Source organism: Sminthopsis crassicaudata, chromosome 4, assembly GCF_048593235.1.
Source record: "Sminthopsis crassicaudata isolate SCR6 chromosome 4, ASM4859323v1, whole genome shotgun sequence".
In the NCBI taxonomy this organism is placed as follows: Eukaryota; Metazoa; Chordata; class Mammalia; order Dasyuromorphia; family Dasyuridae; genus Sminthopsis; species Sminthopsis crassicaudata.
In genome coordinates, this window is record NC_133620.1 from 72006816 (window position 1) to 72032062 (window position 25247).

Consider the following 25247-nt stretch of genomic DNA (forward strand, 5'->3'; position numbering starts at 1 on the left):
CCCTCTTCCCAACTTTCCCTTCCCTCCCAGCATGCCCAGCGAGGGCCGACCCTCCCATCCTCCCTGCGCGTCCCTTCCCCCTCCCCTCTTCACTCCACCCTGCCCCGCCGACCCTCGCAGCCCCTCCTCTTCTCATGCTCGCCCCCCTCGCTCCGATCACGCGCGCGTACATCGGGGCACTGGACGCTTTCGAGCCCGCCCCCTTCCCCCGACGCGGCCGCCAGGGGCGCGGAGGGCGCAGGAGGAGCCCGAGGGCCGCCGCCGGCCCCAGCTGAAGGGCTCTCGGGCGACCGTTCCCTCCTGGCCGAGCATCTTTTTGGGTGCTGGGGGCGCGCGCGCGGGCACGCGCGAGGAAGTCCGGGCCGGAGGCGGGCGGGGGTGTGGGCTAGGGTGTGGGACGGCCGTCCCAGCCCGGGGGGCGGGGGGCAGAGCGGAGGGGAGGGAGGGAAGAGGAGGAGGAGGAGGAGGAGGGGGGCGGCGGCGGCGGCCCGAGGAGGGGGTGGTTAGAGCGAGCCGCGGAGCTCTCGCAGAGGCAGGCGCACCGGACGCAGCTCTCCCCGCGCCAGCCTCGCCGCTTCCCAGATCGCCTCGCCGCCGCCTACCTCGCCCGATCTCGGGCTCCCTCCGGAGCGAGCCGCGCGGAGCACGATGCGCGGGAGCCCGCCGAGGCCCCTGGCCGCGCTGGCCCCGCTGCTGGCCGCCGCGCTGCTGGCGGGTTGGGCTGCGGCGGCCATGGACGAGTGCGCGGACGAGGGCGGGCGGCCGCAGCGCTGCATGCCCGAGTTCGTCAACGCCGCCTTCAATGTGACCGTGGTGGCCACCAACACGTGCGGCGCTCCGCCCGAGGAGTACTGCGTGCAGACCGGGGTGACCGGGGTCACCAAGTCGTGTCACCTGTGCGACGCCGGGCAGCCCCACCTGGCGCACGGGGCCGCCTACCTGACCGACTACAACAACCAGGCCGACACCACCTGGTGGCAGAGCCAGACCATGCTGGCCGGGGTGCAGTACCCCAGCACCATCAACCTCACCCTGCACCTGGGTAAGCCGTCCGGGCCGGCCTGGCCGGAGCCCGCGCCCGCGCCCGCCGGGAAGGGCGCCTCCCTTCCGAGGGCTCCGCCTCGGGTTCTTCCTCCGCCCCTTCCAGCCCAGGGGGACTTCGGCCGGCCCGGCCCGGGGGCGCCTGCCTCACCCCGAAGTCCCCGTCCTTCCTTAGCGGGGGAAGGTCTTCTTGTCTCCGAAGACCCTAAAGGGGTCTTCGCTTAGGGACTGGGGGGAGCGGGGAGGAGCAGTGCCTTGTCCCAGCCCCCTCCTCCTCCGTCTGTGCTCCGCGGAACACAAAATCAAATTAAGTGATTGTCCCTTTATGCTTTTGAGCCTTAAGTAAGGACCACAAAACCGCTGTAATGCTATTCTTCCTACGGGGGAGACAAAAGGTCTGTGCCCGTTGGAATTGATGCGTTTTCCCTTGCTTCGATTCCAAGTAAATGTAGAAATGGATTTAAATAATTCGTTGGCAATCAGCAAAGGGATGGATGAACCCTGCAAGGGGAGGAGGGTGGGAAAGTTTTCTGCTGATGTATCCAAAATATTTCTCTGAATTTGTAAAAGATGTGAGCGAAAGAGTAATCGGTAACAGTAGTTACAAGCATCGGTTACAAGTATCTAGAATCCGAAGTCCTTTAGGATCACAGACCTGGTTGCATCATATCTGCCACTTAATGAAATTCCAGAGAACAAACACTCCCCTGACCTAGTCTTGCTGTTATTCCTAGGCAGTCTAAATCTATAAAGCTGATATTTATAGATGGGGTGTTTCGAAATGGAAGTTCGGTAGAGGAATGCCACTTTTGCCCTTGATTTTTCTGTTCCCTTCTTTCATTAATGTACTTGCTTTGGTACTCTCTGCTTTCCTGAGCACCGAGATTCTAAGGGAAAGTATCCGGAATACAGGAAGTGCTGCCTCCCCCCTCCCCCCCTTTTAAAAGTACAACTAACAAATTGTAATTAACTCTCGTTTTGTGAGGGGAATAGAATTTATCTCTTTGAAAATAAATCGTTTTGAGTTTTGAGGAAATCGAAATTTCTTCTGATAATAATATTCACAAAAGAAAAAGAAATCTAAGATATAATTTCAGAGATGGAGGAAGAACTTTTTGAAATGCACCAGAAACATCTAAAACTATGTATGAATAGATAACTTTGAACAGGTGCTTTTTGAGTAGTCTAGGGAAGAACTCTTACACTTGTCGTTTATATTATTAATATTGATTAGTTTTTTTCCTCCCAGTGGCATACTTGACTTTAGCACAAAAGCATGTTTCAGTATTCTTTAAAAATGTCATTTTTATTTTAAATTTTAGCTTAAGGAAATTGTAGGGTTGTTTTCAATAACAAATATAAATCTCAGCTTGTCCATTCCTGAATTGAGAAATATATTGTCCTCTTATGAAAAGGACCACATTTATGAAGTTCTTTGTTGGAATGCCTTTTCGACTTGAAATATTTTGCTGAAGTGAAAATGGGCCTATATACATTAGCAGATTTGGGTTTCTTATGTTAGGATTTATGTAGACTAAGGTTTTTCATTCAGACAGAACTTCAGTTATTCTGTTGATTGCTTCATTACCTGTTGATTACTTAAAAGGTTGGGTAGAGAAGATAATTGTTCAGCTGTTAAATGACTACTTGGAGTTTGATCAAAAGTTGGTTAACCTTTTAGATTGTTAATATAACATAATGCTTACTTAACTCTTAATATAATTTTTGGCATACCTTTGACTAAGATTTTTCATTCTTGAGGGCATTACAAAAGTCAGTACAGTTTTAAATATTGTTAAATGTAGTCTTTGTGTATATGAATTTAAGATCCTAATTGCTTAATTGTGAATTTTCATTCATGAAATGTCTCCATGTTCATAATTATTATTTTGCTGATTGATTTGTGAAAACATTTAATCCTAAACATCTATGTTGAGTAAATTATAGGGGAAAAGCTATCTTGGAAACTAGTTTTAAAAATGGGAGAAGTTTAGAATTAGGATGTAAGAGATATATTAGTAGGGTAAGAATGTAAAAAATCACTAGACAAGGAGTCAAAAATCCTACTATCAGATTAGACTGTCAAGTCTGACCCCTGGACCACTCTCCTTTTAATACTCCTTGCTTTTCTAATGGAAAATTGTTATACTTTAGTGTTTAAAATATGCTTAGGATGTGGGGTTTTTTTGGTGGGAAGGAAATTGTGGGGTGAAAAGGGAAAAATTGTATTTATTAAGCATTTACAATGTATGATCAGCATAGTACTGATAGTCACATAGTAGGTATTCAATGTTTATTGACTGAGAGACTGACCAAAAGGGTTTTTTTTTTTTTTTTTTTTTAATGGGGATGTATAGGTATTGTGTTTTAAAATTAGTTTATTAGAATTTGCATTGAAAGTATGAATTCTAATATTAACTTTTTGAGACTCCTTTGGGAATTAAAAAAGTAAAATAAGAAATTGCAAATGAAATGGACATTAGATTTTATTAAATTGATAGAGCTTCAGATGCCAGCTTTCATGTTGATTTTAAGAGCATTTGATATACCTTATGAATTCAGGTTACATGATTATTTGACTATGCAATTATTAAATGTTCTGTACCTTCAGACAAATGTACTCTTTTTTGAAAACATACAAATCTGAATCCTTCTAGATCCTGAAAACTTATTTTTCTAGTGTTCCAACTGAGACTTATTAAACATTGAATGGACAACTTTGAAGTGAGCAAAATTGGTGTCTTGGTGGCCACTCATTACAAAGCTATTTGAACTGGTGCCTTTTTTTCTTAGAATGATACAATGTTTCCCCAAGGAAAGCAAGTCCTAATTATGTTATTGTCATATTTATCACCACCTGTTGTATGAAAGCCAGAAAATCAACAGTTGAATCTGAGGAGCCTATCTTAAATGCCTTATACAGTAATCCATAGAGCTGTGTATTGTTGGATATAATTAGCTACCATTACTGTGGGAGCCAGCACTGCACTTTCTTAACTACTAGATATTAGAACTCTCAGGCAGATACTATTCTTTTCATAGGATTCTTTTTTTATTTTTTAATTTAATTTCTACCTGTAAGAAAAGTATGATTTCTCTCTCTCTTTTTTAACCCTTATCAGAAAGATAATTGATAGATATATTCCTGGAGATTTTCTATTATAAAATAGCCCTATTTGTTAATGTAATAGTTCCTGGATGAATACTTGGGATAAGGGGTCATGATCTTTGAGAGAATTCTAAAAATAATGAAAAGTGAGTCTCCTTTTTAAGATGAAAGTTTTGAGAGATGGTGCTACAGTGTAGAACTGACATCTGAAGATTAGGAAAAAATGTTACAGCTAACATTAAAAGTAGATCAAAATGCTTTGTAGATACCTATTAAACATGGTAAGGAGATGAGGTATTTTTAGCTACATCTGAATGTCTCTGAGTTTTAATTGGAATGATTGATATGTAACAATGACTTATTCTGTATTTGGTTCAAAAAATGTTTAATTGTTGAAGAAATATGATTTTTCAAGAAGTCTTTTGGAATCAATCTTGGTTTCAGAATGACTTGCCCAGCATTTCAGTAACTTCACTGAGGTATTTGTAGAGCCCTGAGGGAAACTCTATTTTTGTTAGTCTCACAAAGGCTTGATTTACATTTTGCAGGTTTCAACAGGAGTAAAGAGATCAGCTTCTTCAATGGCAACCAGTTCAGTGTAGTTATATAAAGCTGTTTTAAGATTCCTTCTCTTTTTGATTTATCAGTTTTCATTAAATTTCCTCATTTTTCTAAGTCAGAGAGTCATGGGAGCTGGGTGGGTGGGTATAGAGCCAAGCATTTTATTTTTCATGGGTTAGCATAGCACCCCTTCATCTCCAAATAGCTGCATTATTCTACATTCAAAATTCATTAAATATTTGAGGTCTCTTTACATGTATGTGTATGTAGTGTCTTTGCAGGAAATTGTCACGGATTCCTGTCCTTGAGGAGTTTACAGATTTAATAATCTGATTAATAATTACAGACAATAATCAGAAGACATAATAATATGTCTTCTTTTACTATTTGCAATAGCCATTTTCTAAATTAATACTCAGTTAAAATAATCTTTATTTATTTATTTTTTGCAACAGATTTGAATTTTAGTCCCAGGCTAATTAAAAGACTGTAGAGCCAGACTTTTGGACATTTGGTTTTCGCTTTTAAAGTTTCTATGTGGTTCTTATTTATCATATTATTGAATTAAATGCTTTGTTATTAGTATTATCTTTCACTTAAATTTTTCTGAGATTCAACCATCTATAATGTCTAGATTGAATATAAATTGCAATTGTTACTCTTATTAGTCATAATTAGTAAACCTTTTTTAGCAAAAAAATCATTCTTCTGCTCAATACCCTTAAATCTTGATGTAAGATTTGAGACTATTTTTCCTTAAAAATGGACATTACAAAATTTTAGTTTTATAGTTCATTCATATGCTCGATTCTTGAAATAGACACTTAACAGGACAATGTTGCTTTAATTATGTATTGTAAATGATATTGCTTTTATTTTGTTTATAGTTAGGATTTAATGGAAGTCTAGAGTATTAACTTATTTTAAATTTCATCACAGATAAGAAGTTTTAATGTTCTGAAAGAAGTACTTTAGATTTTATAGTGCTTGAATAAGATATTTCCACTTGATGTTTCCTGATTCATTAGACAAGTCTTTCCTTTGCTCACTCTATTTAGATGTGTCTAATAGATACTCTTGAACTACCTAATTTTAATTTTAGGGGGAAAGTGCCAAAGCTAAGAGATGTTTTCACTTTTAAAAATATTTTCTAGAGAAGATTAAAAGATGATTTATTGTCTTTAAGCATACCTTGGACATGTCAAGGAACCTCTCTTTCTTAGAGGGTCCCTTCCATTCTAATTCTGTGATCCTCTTTTGGAGTAACTATTTCTAAGTGATATTTGTATGATTTTTGTTACTTTACCTCTCATTTGCAGTAATATACTAAAAAAAACCTACTTCTTTGGTCGGATGCCATTGGATAATAGATTTAGAATTGGATGAAGATTTGGCTTGAGGTATTGAGTTTAGATCCTTATTCTAATGGTTATAACTATATGTGTGGGCCCAAGTTTCTTCTTCTGTAAATCCGGGTTGTGGTTTAAATGGCCTTTTCGACTCCTTTCTGATCTAGCTCCATTTAACCTTGATCCTTTCCTTATCTTATTTTGCTGGTGAGGAAACTGAGGCCAAGAAAGATAAGTGTTAAATTGGCAAAGTCTGGATTCCAACTCTGATCAAGTTCAAGCTTTCTACTATTTTTCTTTCCTTTCTATAATCCTTGTAGATGATAAAATTAGATATTTGCTCATTTTGGGCTAAATTTGACAGCTGCTAAATTAGTAGAAGTGACCAGAGAAATCATTTATAGGATTGTCTCTGAATTCTTTTAGTGTTGTACCAGACTATAGTGTGACACTAACTTCGTCTGCTTTTCTTTGAGTAGGATCTGCCATGGAGCCAGACTAAAATAACCAGGGGCACAGTCAGTCTTGTGTTCCAAGTTACATATTCACAAAACAAAATAAAGCAGACTATCTTTTTCTTAGAGGAGCTCCAGTATCTCTGTGGGTAGAAAGGAGGTGATATAATGGCAACAAAGGGAAATAAATCTGAAAATTTTAATTTTTTTCTCTTAAAACTTTAAACAGTGATAGACTTCCTTGTTTCTAAGTTTATAATTTTCCCTTGGTTTTGTTTTCTTTTTAAATGTGTTTTAAAATGAGTGTTTTCACACTCAGAAATGGGGACCATCAAAACTATACAGAAAACCCTGGTCACATGTTGACTTAGAAAACTACATATTAACATTCTGTTTTATTGCATTTTTATTTATTTTATTAAATATTTCCTAGTTACATTTTAATCTTGTTTGGTCTTTGCTTAGGAATGTTGTGGACATTATGCTTGATACTTCTGCTTTTGTAGTATGAGGAAAACTTTGAATCCAAGTTAGTGAAACTTGTTCTTCATTATGTGAAAGGAAATGCAAGTATAACTTTGTAATATACTTGATTAAGAATTCTCTATAGTGTGGGAATCACATGGGAAATTGGGTACTCATTTGCTGACTGTGGAGGTGACAAGACAATTCACAGGATGCTTTCTGTCATCAACTTGTCTTCCCCACAGTAGGGTCTGTGGACATGTTCTGTTTTCTGCATTAATTTTCCCAGAGATGAATTTTAACATTTCTTTTTTACGCAGAAAATAATTTGGTAAATGTTCTTTGTATTAGCAATGCTTTACTTTGTGTAGTATGGATAAATTTATCTCTACTTGCTATCAGTTACAAGAACTTAATCATCTTTTTGATTTGGGGACTGGGGGGAGGGAAAGTTGAAAAAGTTATAAGGTGAAATTTTGGTTAGGGCTGGAAAGGTAGGAGAAAGAAATGTAGAAAAAGTAAGTCAACTATTTACAAATCATTTACTCCTTGAAAATATTGTATAAGCTCACCACCTCTATTTATAATTATCTCATTTCTCCATCTTTTGCAATGTGGCTTTTGACCTCATCACTCTACTCAATTTCTCTCTTCAGAGTTGCAAAATCAGATGACCTCTTCTTAGTCCTAATTCTTCTTGGCTTTTCTCCTATATTTGGCACTTTGGCTACCCTCTCCTCTATAGAGTATTTCTCTGAGTTTTTGAAATTTTATTCTCTCCTATCTTGTCTTCCATCTGTCTGACTGCTGGTTCTCAGTATGTCTACTTTTTTGGTTCATCATCTTGATCACACTGGCTAGCAGTGGATATTCCCCAAGGTTCTATATTTGTTCTCTTCTCTTATATACTCTTTCTTAGTATCATTAGCTTTCAGAATTTTAATTATCTATCTGTCATCTCTATGCAGATTGCTCTCATAGTCTCTCCTAAGAGCATCAGTGTCACCAACTGCTTATTTGTCATTTTAAAATGGATATTCAGTAGACATCTAAAACCTCATTATCTTTCCCCCTTTCATCCTTGAAGACATCACCATTTTTCTAATGTCTCAGGTTACTAATCTTGGCATTATCCTTATCTCTATGTTCCCTCATTTCCCCAATGCAAGTCTTGCCATTTTTACTTTCAGAATATTGACTCCTCTCTACTTATACAACTACTACCATAATTCAGGTCTTCATTAACTGTTGCTCATATTATTGCAATAGTCTTCTCATTGGTCTCCTTGTCTCAAGTCTCCCTAGTTCCACCTAAGGTATTCACTGTTAACAAATCATTTTCCTTAAGTGCAGATTTGACTCCCTTGCGCAACCAATTCTAGTGGCTTTTTTGTTGTTATTGCACTTAATATAGTGACTTTCTATTCTAAAATAAAAACTTTTGTTGATTGCTTTTTACAATCTTGCCCCAACCTACCTTTCCAGCTTCATTGGACAATATTCTGCCTCTTGCCACTCAGCATTCTAGTCTAATTGGGCTTTCAGTCTGTTCATCACAGGTGACAGTCCATCTCTTGGCTTGTTGCTTTTTATTCTGACCCCTCCCCCATGCTTATAACATTTTCCCTCCTTATCTCCACTTCACACAGTGTTTTAAAGATTGAACTCAGGCATCATTTTTTTGCCTGAAGCCTTGCTTGGCTAACTTCTTCCTCTCCAACTGCTTGTGTTTTCCCTCCCAAACTACCTTGTAGTTACCTGCTTGGTGTGTATGAACTTTATGCTTTGTTATATATTTTTATATTTATTTATAATCCTCATTGTGAATTTAGGATTTTTTTTTGTATGTGCATAATGCTTGGCATATAGTAAATGCTTAATAAATACTTGTTGATTGTGATTGAAAAGAGAAGTTGACTGAGTTTAAGTGATCAGTACATTTTAGAGTTTGCTTTTAGAAATCTTATACCATTTTTGAGTTTTCTCTGTTTTCTATGTAGTATTGCATCAGAAGAGGAAACCTGGGATTCACAGTTAGCTATCAAAGTCATCTAATCCAGCCGCTTACTATTATTACTGATGAGGAAAACTTAAAGAATTTAAGTGATTTGCCCAAAATTGTGGGGCAAGTTAATGATAGGACTCCTGCTATAAATTAGATCTCCTGCTTTTCCTTCAATCTAGTATTCTTTCCTTTATACCATATTCTCTTCTCTAGCTCCCTACTGACTGGTGTTTTAAGAATGTACCTGGAGAAAAGTTATGGAAAAGAATTAAAGTAAGCACCAATATATTGTTGAGAGTTAGCTAGCTCAGGCAGACCATTATATATCCTATGTAGGAAGTTGTGCTGAGACCATAGCTGGTCTTTTTGCCTTCCTTTTAAGCAGGTTATGGCTTTGGTTGATAACTGTAGTTTGAAGTGGTAAAATAACAGGTTTCTCTGTGGTTTCGGTGCACATTCATGGGATTCTTTGAGATTGTTTCTGTTTGGTATGTGTTCTGGTCAAAATTGTGGCTTTTATATGACTTGTCATTAAACTCTGTGGTTAAAGCCAAAATATTTTTTTCTCTTAAACTATGGAAGATGCTTTCCAGACAATTATTTTGTTCATTAGTCAGTCAACTAACATTTATTAGAAGGTATTATATACTGGGAATATAAAGACAAAAATAAAATTGTACTTGCCCTCAAGATGAGTATAGTCTTTTTTTTTTTTTTTTTTTTTTTTTTTTTTTTTTTGGAGTAGGAAGAGATGCCATAAATATGTGAAAAGTAAAATGTAATTTTTTCGGGGAAGACACTAGCAGGTAGGGGATTAGAACAGACTTAATATAGAAAGTAAACCTTGAAATGAGTTTTAAAGAAAACATAGGAGTTTTTTTATTCTGAATTTAACCAAGCTATAAATAAGTCCAGCATTTCCATGCTCCTCCCACATTTTCTCCAACTTTCTTTCCCAATTCTATTGATTTTTTTTTTTTTTTTTTGAGGCTGGGGTTAAGTGACTTGCCCAGGGTCACATAGCTAGGAAGTGTTAAGTGTCTGAGACCAGATTTGAACTCAGGTCCTCTTGAATTCAAGGCTAGTCCTCTATCTACTGCATCACCTAGCTGCCCCTCCCAATTCTATTGAAATGAAAATAAAACCCTTGTATACAATATACTTTTATTGAGTATGTCTGAAAATATATGCATCATTCTGTATCTTAAATTCATTACCTGTCAATCATTGAGGTAGATAGCTCTGTTCTTCATTGGTCCTTTGGAATGGTGCTAGGTCATTGGATTGATTAGTTTTTATTTATTATGTTGTATTGTATAAATTGTTCTCTATGTTCAACTCAATTATTTTCTATCAATTCATATAAATCTTACCAGGTTTTTATCTGAAACAGTTCCTCTTGTTTATCTCATAGCACAATATTATTGCATAACATTTCATATAACATAATTTGTTTAGACTTTCTTCAGGTGATGTTATTCCCTTAATTTCCAGTAGTAGGAGTCTTAGGGACAGTTTTCTAAATTCAGCCTTCAGCTGTTGTACCTTCTCTGTGTGTGTGTGTGTTTCTGTCTCTGTCTCCCCCTCCCTTTCTTTCTTCTTCTCTCTTCTCTCCTCTACAGAAAGATTTAGAAACTGCCATGGTAGCAGAAAATTCTGCTTTCCAGGTATTTCTTCTCTTCACTCTGTGGAAAGTAATATATCTTCCAAGGTTTTTAGTGACTTGGCCCTATAGCAGGGCATCCAGTCAAGCTTTTGCTGGAATTCTTACATTAGTCTTATTCCTTTCTCATTCCTTCCACATCTTCTTTTACATTTCTTCTATTTTCTTACAATCACAGATATCTAGCTCTCCATCCCCACACATTCTTAGTTATCGAGGCTCCCTTGGTTTCAATTGCCATCTCTATACTGATGATACCCAGAGTTATATATTCATTCCTAGTCTCTTTCCTGAGGCAAAGTATCCCTATAATAAATTGCTTGCTGGATATGGATGGCATTTTCTATCATGAGTCTTTTTAAAATTTTTTGGTTATTGTATTGTTGAGAAGAGCTAAGTCAGTCATAGTTGATCCTCTCATAATACTGTGTACAATGTTCTCCCAGTTTGGCTCACTTCACTTTGCATCAATTCATAAAAATCTTTCCAGGCTTTTTTGAAATCAATCTGTTCATCATTTCTTGATTAATTTAATATTTTCTGTTACATTTAAAACAATTTTTTTACATTTGTTTTTAAAACTTTTGAGTCCCAGATTCTTTCCCCTATCCCCACCCCCAGTCCCCATTAAGAAACCACATGTGAAGTTATACAAAACATTTCCATTACAGTCATATTATGAAAGAAAACATACATCTCCCATCCTAAAAAAAACCTTGAAGAAAAATAAGGAAAGAGCAGAGAGACAGAGACAGAGACAGAGAGAGACAAAGAAAGAAGGAGAGAGAGAGGAGAGAGAGAAAGAGGAGAGAAAAGAAGAGAGAGAGTGAAGGAGAAAGAGGAGAGAAGAGAAAGAGAGAATGAAGGAGAAAGAGGGAGATGAAGGGAGAAGGAGAGAGAGGGAAGGGGACAGTGTTCTTTAATCTGCATTTAGACACAATTGGTTCTTCCTCTGAGTATGGATATGATTTTTTTATCATAAATTCTTCAGGCTAGTTGTGGATCATTGTACCACTGAGAATAGCTGATTATCCCAGAATATTGCTATTACTTTGTATACAGTATATTTCACTTTGCTTGAGTTCATGGAGGACTTTCCAGGTTTTTGTTTTTGTTTTTTTGAAAGGATCCTGCTCATCATTTCCCACAAAACAATAATATCCTACCATAATTACATACCACAGTTTATTCAGCCATTCCCCAATTATTGGGCATCCCCTCAATTTCCTTTTTTTGGGGGGTTCTGAGAAGAGTTGCTCATCATTTCTTATAAAACAATAGTGTTCTATTACATTTAGACACCACAACTTGTTCAGTCATTCTCCAATTGATGAATATTCCTTCAATTTTTAATCTTAGCCACCATAAAAAGAGCTAGCAGTGGTGATGCTGAATTAAAGGGTATACACACAGTTTGATTGTCCTTTGGGCACAGTTTCAAATTTCTCTCCAGAATCAATGCTCTTCTTAACTCCCTTATTTCTGTCTTTCACTCACCTCAGATTCATAACTTCAATTATTTAAGACTCTTCACTTTTCTCCACCTCCCATAACCAATCATTTGTCAAGTCTTATCATACCTTCATACCATTTCTTCCTTGAATGGAGAGAATCTCCATTCTTTTTATTCACAAACTCATCTAGTTCACAAACTTATTACCTCTCACTTTGACTACTATAATAGCTTCAATTCTCTCTATGATCTGAGTTTCCCCATCAGTCAGACAACATTTATTAAGTGTCTACTATGTTCTAGGCATCATGTTGAAAGCTGGGGAAACAAAAAGATGGGAAAAAACTATTCCTTTCCTCAAGGAACTTATAATTTAATGGGAGAGACAATGTGCAAACATATGCAAAGCAAGCTACAGACAGGATAAATAGACCAGTAACACTGGATTTAAGAATATTAAGAATTAAGATTAAGAATATCTATTTGGAAATGTAGGAAGAATGGAAAGACAGGAGGGGACTTTGAATGCCAAACAGAACATTTTGTATATGATCCTGGCAACAATAGGAAATGATAGGAAGCTACTGGAGTTTATTGCAAGGTGTTTGGGTTATTTCATGATCAGATATGGCAAGTAAGGGATCATTGGTAATTTTTGAAAGAGTAGTTTGATTTGATTCAAGAAATTGGAAATCAGATATCAAAGGATAGAAAAGTGAAGTGAGGGGGAAATGGAGATAAATGTAGACTTTTTTCGCCCCCTAGGACTTTGGCTGTGGAAGGAAAAAGAGATATAGGATGATTATTTTGAAGAGATGGAACTGTTTAGTGAGCTTTGCTAAATAATAGTTGTTCTTAGACATTTTGGAGGTAGGCACAGCTTTAATTGTGAAGTTTTTATTTTAATGACCTAGAAAAAATAACAACAAAGTTCATATGGAGAAACAAAAGGTCAAGAATTTCAAGGGAATTAATTAAAAAAAAAAATCAAATGAAGGTGGCCTAGCTGTACCATATCTAAAATTATATTATAAAGCAGCGGTTACCAAAACCATTTGGTATTGGCTAAGAAATAGACTAGTATATAGTATATCAGTAGAATAGGTTAAGTTCAAAGGACAAATTAATCAATAACTTTAATAATCTAGTGTTTGACAAAACCCAAAGACCCCAGCTTTTGGGATAAGAATTCAATGTTTGACAAAAATTGCTGGGAAAGTTGGAAATTAGTATGGCAGAAACTAGACATTGACCCACACTTAATACCGTATACCAAGATAAGATCAAGATGGGTTCATGACGTAGGCATAAAGAATGAGATTATAAATAAATTAGAGGAACATAGGACAGTTTACCTCTCAGACCTGTGGAAGAGGAATGAATTTATGTCCAAAGAAGAACTAGAGGTCAAAATAGAAAATTTTAATTATATCAAATTGAAAAGTTTTTGTACAAACAAAACTAAAGCGGCCTCATTTCCAAAATATATAGAGAATTGACTTTAATTTATAAGAAATCAAGCCATTCTCCAATTGATAAATGGTCAAAGGATAAGAACAGACAATTCTCAGATGAAGAAATTGAAACTATTTCTAGCCATATGAAAAGATGCTCCAAGTCATTATTAATCAGAAAAATGCAAATTAAGACAACTCTGAGATACCACTACACACTTGTCAGATTGGCTAGAATGACAGGGAAAGATAATGTGCAATGTTAGAGGGGATGTGGGAAAACAGGGACACTGACACATTGTTGGTGGAATTGTGAATACATCCAACTATTCTGGAGAGCAATTTGGAACTATACTCAAAAAGTTATCAAACTGTGCATACCCTTTGACCCAGCAGTGTTATTACTGGGCTTATATCCCAAAGAGATCTTAAAGAAGGGAAAGAGGCCCATATGTGCCAAAATGTTTGTGGCAATCCTCTTTGTAGTGGCCAGAAACTGGAAACTAAGTGGATGCACATCAATTGGAGAATGGCTGAATAGATTGTAGGATATGAATATTATGGAATATTATTGTTGTGTAAGAAATGACCAGCAGGATGATTTTAGAAAGGCTTGGAGAGACTTACATGAACTGATGCTGAGTGAAATGAGCAGGACCAAGAGATCATTATATACTTCAACAATGATACTGTATGATGATCAATTCTGATGGACGTGGACATCTTCAACAATGAGATGAACCAAATCAGTTCCAATAGAGCAATAATGAACTGAACCAGCATGAACACCCAGCAAAAGAACTCTGGGAGATGACTATGAACCACTACATAGAATTCCCAATCCCTCAATTTTTGTCCACCTGCATTTTTTATTTCGTTCACAGGCTAATTGTACACTATTTCAAAGTCCGATTCTTTTTGTACAGCAAAATAACTGTTTGGACATGTGTACATAAATTGTATTTACTTTATACTTTGACATATTTAATATGTATTGGCCAACCTGCCATCTGGGGGAGGGGGTGGGGAGGAAGGAGGGGACAAATTGGAACAAAAGGTTTGGCAATTGTCAATGCTGTAAAATTATTCATGCATATATCTGGTAAATAAAAACTATAAAAAAATTGTGAAGTTTTACTCCAAAGAGTTTTTTTCCCCCAATTCAACTTTGTTAAACTTTATTTCATGTCCAACAAGATGCTTTTAGGATTTCCTTTCATCCCACATTACATGTTCCTTATTGTCTTGGCTTGTAGTGATAATAAAAATGGTGGACAAAAGTCTTTGGTTAGGTAATTGGACAGCTGGTGTGAAAAGTTCTTCAAGAATTTGTATATAATTTTATGGACAAAAAGCCTCATAGTATATGCTGTTGTAGATGGTTGTTGTCCTTTGTTCTCGAAGAGTACCAAAATGACATCACAGTGTTAAGAGTCAAATTATAGTGTGACTGTGGCTGATCAGATTATTGGGAGTTTGGACTGCTTTGCTGCAGGTCAAACACAAATAGTCCCTATGAACATTTGGGGCAACTTCTCTAACTTTGCACATCTCACATTTCTTTTGGGCTAGTAAAATTCTGCTTTGCTTCTAGAGCACAGCATCTTCTGTGACGAGGACATGCCATGCTGGGCGGTCCTGTGCCCGTGTTTCCCGTGTCATAAAATCAGTTCTAAAGTTCTTAAAAGAAACCTTGAGAGTGTCCTTGTATTGCTTTTTTCTGATGATCTTATGAGCTTTTCTATTGAAGATAAAAGTTGTACCTTTATTCCTTACCCTTCAGGAACTTACAATATATTTTGGAAGGTAAAATGATCTCCTCTAAATTTAATTACTATACAGTCTTAGAAAGGTCATGTAGTAAGAACTTTATAAAATAATGAAGATTAAATAGCATGGATTGAGATTAGCCAGAAAACACATCTTGGGTTGATTATTCAGCTGGTTTTAGAAGAATTAACAAATAGATCAATAAGGCATTTTCATGGCACCTAATTTGTGCTGGGGCTTGAACAAGAATGAAACAACCTTTTCTTTTAAGAAACTTATGTTCTAATTCTATTGAGGGAAACGACACATAAATATATACAAAATAAATATGTGGTAATTTTAAGGTAGGTAGGAGAAGGAATTAAGTCTGGGGGGTGGGGTGGATTGGAGAATCAGGATATTATTTTTGTAAATAGAAAGCATTTGAGCCAGCCTTGAAGGAAACTGGAGATTTACTAAGAGGTGGTAGTGAGGTGGTAGTCCAGTCCATATATGTAGACAGACTTTGTAAAAGCATAGTGACAGGAGATAATATGTTGTGTGTGAGAAACTATAAGTTGGCCAGGCTAGATGGAGTATGAATCTGTGGATAGAAGAAATTTCAAGCAATTAGTTTCTTTTTAAAGGAATTTTCAAGGAGTTCCTTGTACTGTAGTTTAAAACTTTGGGATTTGTTAATATGTTAATAGGTAAAGGTGTTACTGTAACCCATTTCCTGAAGGGTACTCAATGCTTTTATTTTAGCCATTTAGGAAATGTTACCTTATCTTCTTCCTAACTTATTCAAGACTCCTTCCTGACCGTTAGAATTGCAGTCTAGTTCAGTTTCTGCCTTTTATCTGACATCGCTAAAGATAACTACTTTAACTCTAGTGTAAAGATAACTACTGTACTCTAGTGCCCCAGGATCTATTTAGTTAACCCTTTATTGCAAGTTAATTCCAATTCTTAAAACAGTTTCAGGCAGTTTGATGCTACTTTTCTAACTGGAATAAAAGTGGGGAGCAGGAAAGAAAAGAAGAGGAGAGAGCAACAAATAAGTGAATAAAAGATCTACCATTATGATCCCCAAAGACTTGTACTAGCACTGCCCTTCTAGTTTTATTCCCCCCCATTTCTACTGTTCAAACTAAAAAATCATGAAAAATAGTGGTAGCCTTATTATGTATATAAACCCCATAGAACTGACAAGCAAAGAAAAGACAATAGAAGATCTGACTCCTTTATATCCAGTTAATATTCAGCTACATTTTGTGTATTTTAAAATCATTAGTTATTTTTTTGATGAAAAGTTTATAGTTCTCATTGCTAAAATTTAATTATTAGTTTTTTCTTTCTTCTCCACCTTGTCTTACTAGTAATCAAATATATATATCTTTTTCCTTACCTTTTCTAAAATTAGGAAATAAGACTCAAGGACTGTTGATTGTTTTTTTTTTTTTTCTTTGTATCATTTTCCCTTTCTCCCATTAGCTTCTTTTCAACAGACTATTACAAGACCTGAATTAGCTTATTGTATGTCCGACAGTATAAGAGTCAACGAACTTCTTTTAAACAGATAAGCTATATGCATATTGCACATACATTTGATATATGCTGTTATTTTCTCACTCCCTAGGGTAATTTTTTTTCCTTTCGAATCTATGGACTTATTTTCCTTTCCTTCATTTTGTGGAGAAGGATGAGAATGTAGGACAGGAGTACACACAGTTGAAAAAGGAGTGCTGATCACTGGGTATCTGTATAAAAAGTTTGTGTCTGAAACACTGGTTATAGAAACCTATATTGATTTTCTTAGAACTTTTTCTTTGGCTTTCTCAAAAGAGAACAAAAGAATTGTAATTGATGCTTTTACCTAGGACTGTGAAAGAATTAGTGGCTATAAGGGAATAGTAATTTAATTTTAATAAAGTCTCATTTCATTAGCATTCTGTTTTTCCAAAATTAAAAATTTAAGTTCCTGAGGTTCTACAGCATTAGGCATCATCTATATAAAGATGAATAATGCTTGTTATTTATGTAATGTTTTAAGGTTTACAAATTAGTGTACATAAATTCTATTTGATTCTCACAATGGTCCTTTAAGGGTATTATCCGTATTTAGGGAAGCTGAGACTCAGAAAATCTCAGTCTTGGTGGGAGATATAAGAAAAGTGTACAAGTAATATATAAATTAAGTTCTTAAAAGAGGTACAAAGTTTGTTGAGAGAGAGAGAGAGAGAGAGAGAGAGAGAGAGAGAGAGAGAGAGAGAGAGAGAGAGAGAGAGAGAGAGAGAGAGAGAGAGAGAGAGAAAGAGAGAGAGAGAGAGAGATATCACTTCTGGTTAGGAGAAGATTGCATTAGAGATGGATGCTCAAGAAGAGAAGAGTTTTAATCCGCAGAGATTTGTTGTTGAGAAGTTGGAGTTAGTGGAGGGAGTTCATTCCAGGCATAGAGTATAAAGTAGCCACCTGCAGTAGAAAATTTAGGGAAATAGCAGATAGTGCAATTGGGTCTTAAGATAAGAAGCATGTGTGAAAAGAGTTAGCACATGAGATAACTTCCTTATTTTATTATTTTTTTTTTCTTATTGACAGTGGTTGGAGCTAAGTTAAGATCCTGTTCCAGACACTTACTGGCTGTGTGACTCTGGGAAAGTTATTTTACTTTTTTCAGCCTCATTTTTCTTATCTGTAAAATAGGGACTATTGCACCAAACTAACAGAGTTGTTATGAGGAGAAAAAAAAATATATAAAATGCTTTGCAAACCTGAAAGCACTAAATACACGCTCATTTTCACTCATGTATTATTTGAAATCTTTTTTTTTTTTTAAATTCATTTTTCCAAATTATCCCCTCCCTCCACTCCCTCCCCTTGATGGCAGGTAATCCCATACCTTTTACATGTGTTACAATATAACCTAGATACAATACATGTGTGTAAATACCATTTTCTTGTTGCACATTAATTATTAGCTTCCGAAGGTATAAGTAACCTGGGTAGATAGACAGTAGTGCTAACAATTTACATTCGCTTCCCAGTGTTCCTTCTCTGGGTGTAGTTGTTTCTGTCCATCATTGATCAACTGGAAGTGAGTTGGATCTTCTTTATGTTGAAGATTTCCACTTCCATCAGAATACATCCTCATAAAGTATTGTTGTTGAAGTGTATAGTGATCTTCTGGTTCTGCTCATTTCACTCAGCATCAGTTGATTTAAGTCTGTCCAAGCCTCTCTGTATTCCTCTTGCTGGTCATTTCTTACAGAGCTATTATTTGAAATCTTGCAATTATTATCAAATATTTAGGATCCCCCATATTTTTGTGAAAAATTAGGAAGGTTATGTGTGTGACTATAGCTTTCATGAGGATTTTAAAATTTATCCTCATTAGACTTAGATTCAGTATCTGGCCAGTAAGTTATTTTTTGAAATAGGATTGGGGTTTAAAAGGAATTTATTTAATTTAATTTTATTTAATTTAGTGATTTTTTTTTTACAGAAACATTCCTTTAATTTTTGTATTTGTTAAATAATTTTCCCTGGTTTGGCTGCTTTTCTCCAAGCAGTACTTAGTTTTTCCAAAGCCATAGTCATAGTGACTTTTCCCTTGTTTATAAAGGGGAAAAGTTAAATGTAAAAGAAAATGGCTTATTTTATTTATCTTGATTTTGTGACAGCCTTTCCATAGAAAAAGGATTATATTTTATGGGAATAAGTTTCTGGTAGAGCACCCTTATGGAGAGTTTAGGTTTTGTCAGAAAATCTCACTCAGATCAATTCTTGGGTTAGGCAATACAGTTGTAACTTGTATGCATTTTCCTTTGCAACAAAATATCAAAACTTTTTTGAACATCTGCAAAGCAGCTGATATGAGCTTTTGTTTATTCAGTATTGCTTAGAAACTCAAAATAGTTTGTTTATAGCTTTTACAGAAACTTAATATACAAAACCAAGAAATGAGCTACCTAATAGGGCTCCTGGTAATTGCTGGCTTATGTAATTGTATGAACATTGGGTGAGGAATGTAGTTTTCCTTCTTAATTTGTTCATTTAAGAAGAACATCTATCCTCTCCTGGTTTATGGTGCTAATAATGAGTGGTTCTAGGTGGTTCTAGATATCACCAAATAGGGCTACTTATGGCTTTTGACATAATATAAGGATGTTTGGAAAACACAGAAAAATTTTTGATGATGGATCTCTATATGTGCATGTATTTATGTTTTCCTGTTTCTGTATTCATGTACTCATGGCCCGTGGGAAGTCCCTATTTAAGCTGGGGGGAAATTTTTTATCATATGAATAGAAGATAAAGTCATATGAGCTGGTACTGCTATTTATTTTTTATTTTTATAGCTTTTCATTTATAAGATATATATGCATGGGTAATTTTACAGCATTGACAATTTCCAAGCCTTTTGTTCCAATTTTTTCCCTCCTTCCCCCCACCCCCTCCCCAAGATGGCAGATTGTTACATGCTACATATGTTAAAGGATAAATACAATATATGTATACATGTCCAAACAGTTGTTTTGCTGTACAAAAAGAATCGGACTTTGAAATAGTGGTACTGATATTGCTATAGGAGAAGTGGGGAGACAACTTTTGAGTTCCCAAGGAGTTACAATATCAAGGGGATATTGTTGGAAAGGTAGAACTTTTGTCAGGAATGATTAGGAGCAAACAGAGGTCATTAAATAGATGAAATCATTTTAATAAAGTCTTAATAAAGCTACAAAAGATAAATGTGCAGATGTATAATGATAATACTATAAAGAAAAAAACTTATACTGTGTATTAGCAGCCTTTAAACCATGCCTGACTAAATAGACCTTGTCTTTGAAATTCACAGCAATGCCTAGATCCCTGCTGGCTTTTTATCCCTCTTGCTAACACACATCTGTTTTTACTCATTCACCATTGTATGTTCAATGACTTGGTCACTTCCTTAAGTCCCTTTTATGGGAAACAACTCATGGCATTTAAAGACTTCTAACACCCAAGTGTGTGGTTAGTTGAACAGGAAGTCTCAGGGAAGCACAAGGTAAGCTTGCCAGAGGAACAAATGATGGTTAAAGAAAGGCTGTGTATTAGTGTTACACCTCAAACTTGAGAGGAAAGCAGCATGGTAGGTTTTTTTGATTCTGGACATTTGCAGTTTGCAGAGATTCTGGGTAATTTGTAAATCAGTAGTGGAAGTCACTACGAATTTGTTTTTTTCTTTCTTTTTTTTTGTCATTACAATTTTATTAAAATACAATGTAATCTTAAAAAACAAAACAGAGAATTATAAATTAGAAAAATAATGATGCTAATACATTAATATGTTGAATAGGCTTTTTTTGGGTGCAGAGTTCTTAAAACCTGTTGTCTTTGACATTGCTGTTTATAATTTTCCTACTACTTAAAAAGTTTCTTTTACTCCACCTTTTCCCCATCTTTCCATTGAGCAAACTAAAAAAAAAGAATAAAACTCTCACTACGTGCATGCATAGTTCAGCAAAATGAATTCCCACTTTGAATTTGTCCAAAAAATGTTTGTGTTTTTCTGCATTTGAAATTCATCATCTCCCTGATGGGTGAAGAATAGCATGTTTCATTTTTATTCTTTTGGATTCCTGATTTATCATTGAGTTGATTCAAATTATAAAGCCCTAAAAAGCTGTTTTTTCTTCAAATGTTATCGCTGTATATCTTCTATTAGCTTGGCTCACTTCGTGCTGCCTTAGCTCATAGAGATATTCCCAGTTTTTTCTTAAACTGTTCCTATATTCATTTCTTATGATACAGTAATATTTTTTTATATTTCATAGACCACATCTTATTTGCCTTTTCCCCAGTAGGAGGTAATTTTTCCTCTATTAAAATTCTTTGCAAGGTAAAAACCTGGTAACGTTGTGTAGCTGGGTGATTGTTTCCAAGCTAATTCACAAAAGCACATTTAATCTGTAACTATATTATAGTTGACACAGAAGAAAAATAAGAGAATACATTCTGTGCTTTTGAATATAAGTATGCGTGTATGCATATATATATGTGTGTGCTTATACCCATATATTAAACTGCCATGTGGATGAGGATTAGCTCTCTGAAGAAGCAACCTGTATTTAAATTCAAGATATTTAGGCATACGAAGAAATGCTTTATGATGGATTTTGCCACAGGATACATAATTATATAGGTCTGACACAATTAACTAGGAATTGTGCTGTACTACTGAAGCTTATTATTGGGAATTTGCCATCTCCTTAGATTCTGCTTCCAATTATGTCTAGAAGATATTTGGAATGTTATGTCTAGTGATTTTAAAATTTTGGTCAGATAACGAAAGGAGTTGGGGCCTCAGGTAGTATTTTCGTTTCCTTAAAATGTATGGTTGTGACTTTGGAAGAAAGGAAAAAATTGGGAAATGAGCAGCCAGATCTTTAGATTGTGTCAAACAATAGGATTTTGTTTTCTGGGGGCTATCTTCTGATGGGAGCAAGAAGAAAAATAATTGAGTGAACCTTACAATGACTAGAAAGAGTATGTTTGTCATGACTACTGTTCAAGAAGGCTGTTAGTAAAATCTGAGAAAGGAGGAAAAAACCCAGAAAAGTAGTAAAATAACTACTACAAAAAATATTGGGCATAGCCATAGAAGGAAGAATCAAGACGGATTTTTTTTTTTTTTTTTTTTTTTTTTCAAGATGTTACCCAGAAGATTTACTTGGAAAGACTTACATGAAGTAATACTAAGTGAAGTAAGCAGAGAAAAGTAAACAAAATTCATGACTAAAACAAACTAACTGGAAAGAACAATTACTGTGAAGTTGTAATTCTTAAAAAGACTGTTAAGACGGATTTTTAATAATGATAGTTGGAGGATGGACATCCAGTAATTCTTAGGTATGAATATTAGTGGGATATGAAGGACATCTGAATTGAATTTGACACTATTTTGTTATTGAGGGAAGAGATTTTTTTTTTTTTTCTCTTTTCTCTGTGTCCTCAACATTTACCACAGTGTTTGGCACCTACTAGATGCTTGATAGATGTTTGTTGACTAGTTCAAATCTTATTCTCTTTTAAAGCCATTTTTTTTTCCCTTTCAGCTTAGTGTTTTGTTTCTTACTTTACAGAGAAAATTCAGACTGCCTTTCAGCATGCCTTCAGTCTTCCTTTTTCTTCATCTCAGAATTTCTTGGCATTCATCATTCCTTATCCTCTCCTCCTTTTCCTCATTTTCTTACACAGATAATCCATCTGCTCAAATGTTGAAGAAAATTCAGTGCTTATATCTTAATTAAGCACAAGCTGAGTGGAAATAATTTTCATTAATTTAGATTATTATATCCTTAAGTATTTTTGCTTAGAGAGGGGAATAAAGATAGACAGAGTTCACGCTATGGATCTGAAAATCTCTTGATGATGACATTATGGAGTTAAAATTTATAGTATTCTCAGATAATAGATAAAATTTTTTAGTTAGGATTGAGCAAGGGTTCAGTTTAGGTAATAGTTCAGCTAACAATTTGCTTCATCAAAAAGAATAAAAGTCACCTAACTTTGTACACATTCTTTTTTTTTAATTTAAATTAAAATTTTTAATTTTATTAAAGCTTTCTATTTACAAAGCATATGCATGGGTAATTTTTCCAACATTGACCCTTGCAAAACCTTCTGTTCCAAATTTTCCCCTCCTTCCCTCCACTCCCTCCCCTAGCTGGCAGATAGTCCAATACATGTTTATATATGTCGAAATACTTGTTAAATCCAATATATGCCTACATATTTATACAGTTATCTTGCTGCACAAGAAAAATCAGATCAAGAAGGAAGAAAAAGAAAAACTGAGAAAGATAAAGAGAGTGAGAATGCTATGTTATATTCCATACCTTGTTCCCACAGTTCTCTCTCCGGATGTATATGTCTCTCTTCATCACTGAACAAGTGGAACTGGTTTGAATCAACTCATTGTTGAAGAGAGCCACGTTCATCAGAATTGATCTGTTATTGCCGTATATAATGATCTCCCGGTTCTGTTCATTTCACTTAGCATCAGTTCATGTAGGTCTCTCCAAGCCTCTCTGAATCATCCTGCTGGTCTTTTCTTACACAACAATAGTATTCCATAACATTAATATACCATAATTTATTCATCCATTCTCCAATCGATGGGTATCTACTCAGTTTCCAGTTTCTTGCCATTACAAAGAGGGCTGCCACAAATATTTTTCCACTTATGGGTCCCTTTCCCTCTATCTTTCTTTTATAAGGAACAAATGAGGTAATATTTGTAAAGCATTTAGCACAGCTCCTGACACAAAGAAGGTGTTATATAAATGCTAATTATTATTGTTATTAATTTAGATACACTCTATTAATTAGCTTTGTGAAAAACTCACTTGTCTTAACCTGGATCTCAATTTCTTTATAAAAAGGGAAAGTGAGAACTAAGAGATAACTACAGTAGTATAACCATATGAATTATTTAGCCTAAAGATAGGATCAAGATAAAGCCTGGTCCCTTTAGGTCATTTGTATAGGTAGTTCTTAAGTTATGAATCTCTCTTAAAACAGATCAAGACTGTCTCTGCAACTAGGCAGTTTTAAAAATGACTTAAAGCACTGAGAGGTTGACTTGCTCAGTCATACAGCCAGTACCAGAGGCAAGATTTAACCCTAGGTCTTCCCGACTCCTGACTCTTAAGGCCAGCTCTCTGTCCACTATGCCATGTGGCATGAATCAAAGAATAAAGGACAATATTGGAGTACTTCATTATTTTAGGTGCTCAGAGACAAGTGAGCAGGTATGGGGAAAAGGTCACAGATCAACTGTTAACAAAAGTGAACAGAAAGAGTTGCCAGAATTTTTTTGTGATAAAGTCAAACACATTTTTAGTTAATTCTCAATACACAAGAAATGTCTAATAATTAAGGATATATAAAAACAGAATAGGCTGCTTACAGGAGATAGTTCATTCATGGCAGGAATATCATAAAATGCTTTGATCTTTTAGGTTGAAGTTGGACTCTTGACAGCACCCAAGTTTTCTTCCAGCTGTAGAATTCCCTTCACTTGTTGGAGATGTCAGCCTAGCATTATTCTCTTAATTTTTTTTTTTTTTTTGGCCATTACTTTTCCTTGGAGAAAAGTCCCATTCTGACTGGGGGAAAAATGTTTATGGAATTCATTTTAAGGATTTCGCCTTCCTCCCCCCCCCCCACTACACAGTTTATTATAAGTTATGCTATGTTCAGTCATGTAAGACATACTCTATCAGTCTTTTAGGGGGATTTCTGGAGGTGGAGCCAAGATAGAGGAGTGAAGCCAGGAAATTTTTTGAGTTTTCCAGTTTTCCTTGAAAATCACTTGAAACCAATCCTTTGAATAGAATCTAGAACAACAGAATCTATGGAGAGACATAGCTCAATATGGATTGGAAAGTCTTCAAGAAAAGTAATTCTCACTGGGGTGAAAGTGTGCTCAGCCCAGCTCAGATGGTTTCCAGAAAAGCTGGTAAGGTGGTCTTAATGCAGATCCTGGCTCAGTAGCAGAGCAGACTAATGGGATAGTCACTAGTCCCAGCATAGAAGACAAATTACCAGCTCAGGAAACCAGGCAATAACAGCTGGGACTAGATTGGACTCTGACTACCCCTTGTTGTGAGCAGGACACCAAACATTGGGAACCCCCATGCTCAAAGCCAAGGCTCAAAGATGCACAAGAAGCTTGGGTTCTTGCACAAGCAGAACTTGATCTTAAGTCACAAAAAATGGAAAAAGAAGAAGAAAATGAGCAAAAAACAAAAGAATTTTAACCATAGAAAAACTACCTTTGTGACAAAGATCAAAATACCAACTTAAAAGAGGACAAATGCCCACATGCGAAACCTCACAGGGAATTAATTAAGTCCAAAGAGCCTTCTTGGAGGCACTCAAATGGGTATTCTAAAAG

The 25247-nt window shown here is 36.1% G+C and overlaps 1 protein-coding gene across 1 annotated transcript in view; it reads left to right on the plus strand.

Annotated features, from left to right (window-relative positions):
* Positions 1-511: 511 nt before the first annotated feature.
* Positions 512-25247, plus strand: part of LAMC1 (laminin subunit gamma 1) — a 137702-nt gene continuing 112966 nt past the window's right edge. The window contains 1 exon segment of the mRNA XM_074308550.1: positions 512-1042. Within this exon segment, the coding sequence (XP_074164651.1) occupies positions 649-1042 (394 nt within the window). The 5' untranslated portion in view covers positions 512-648.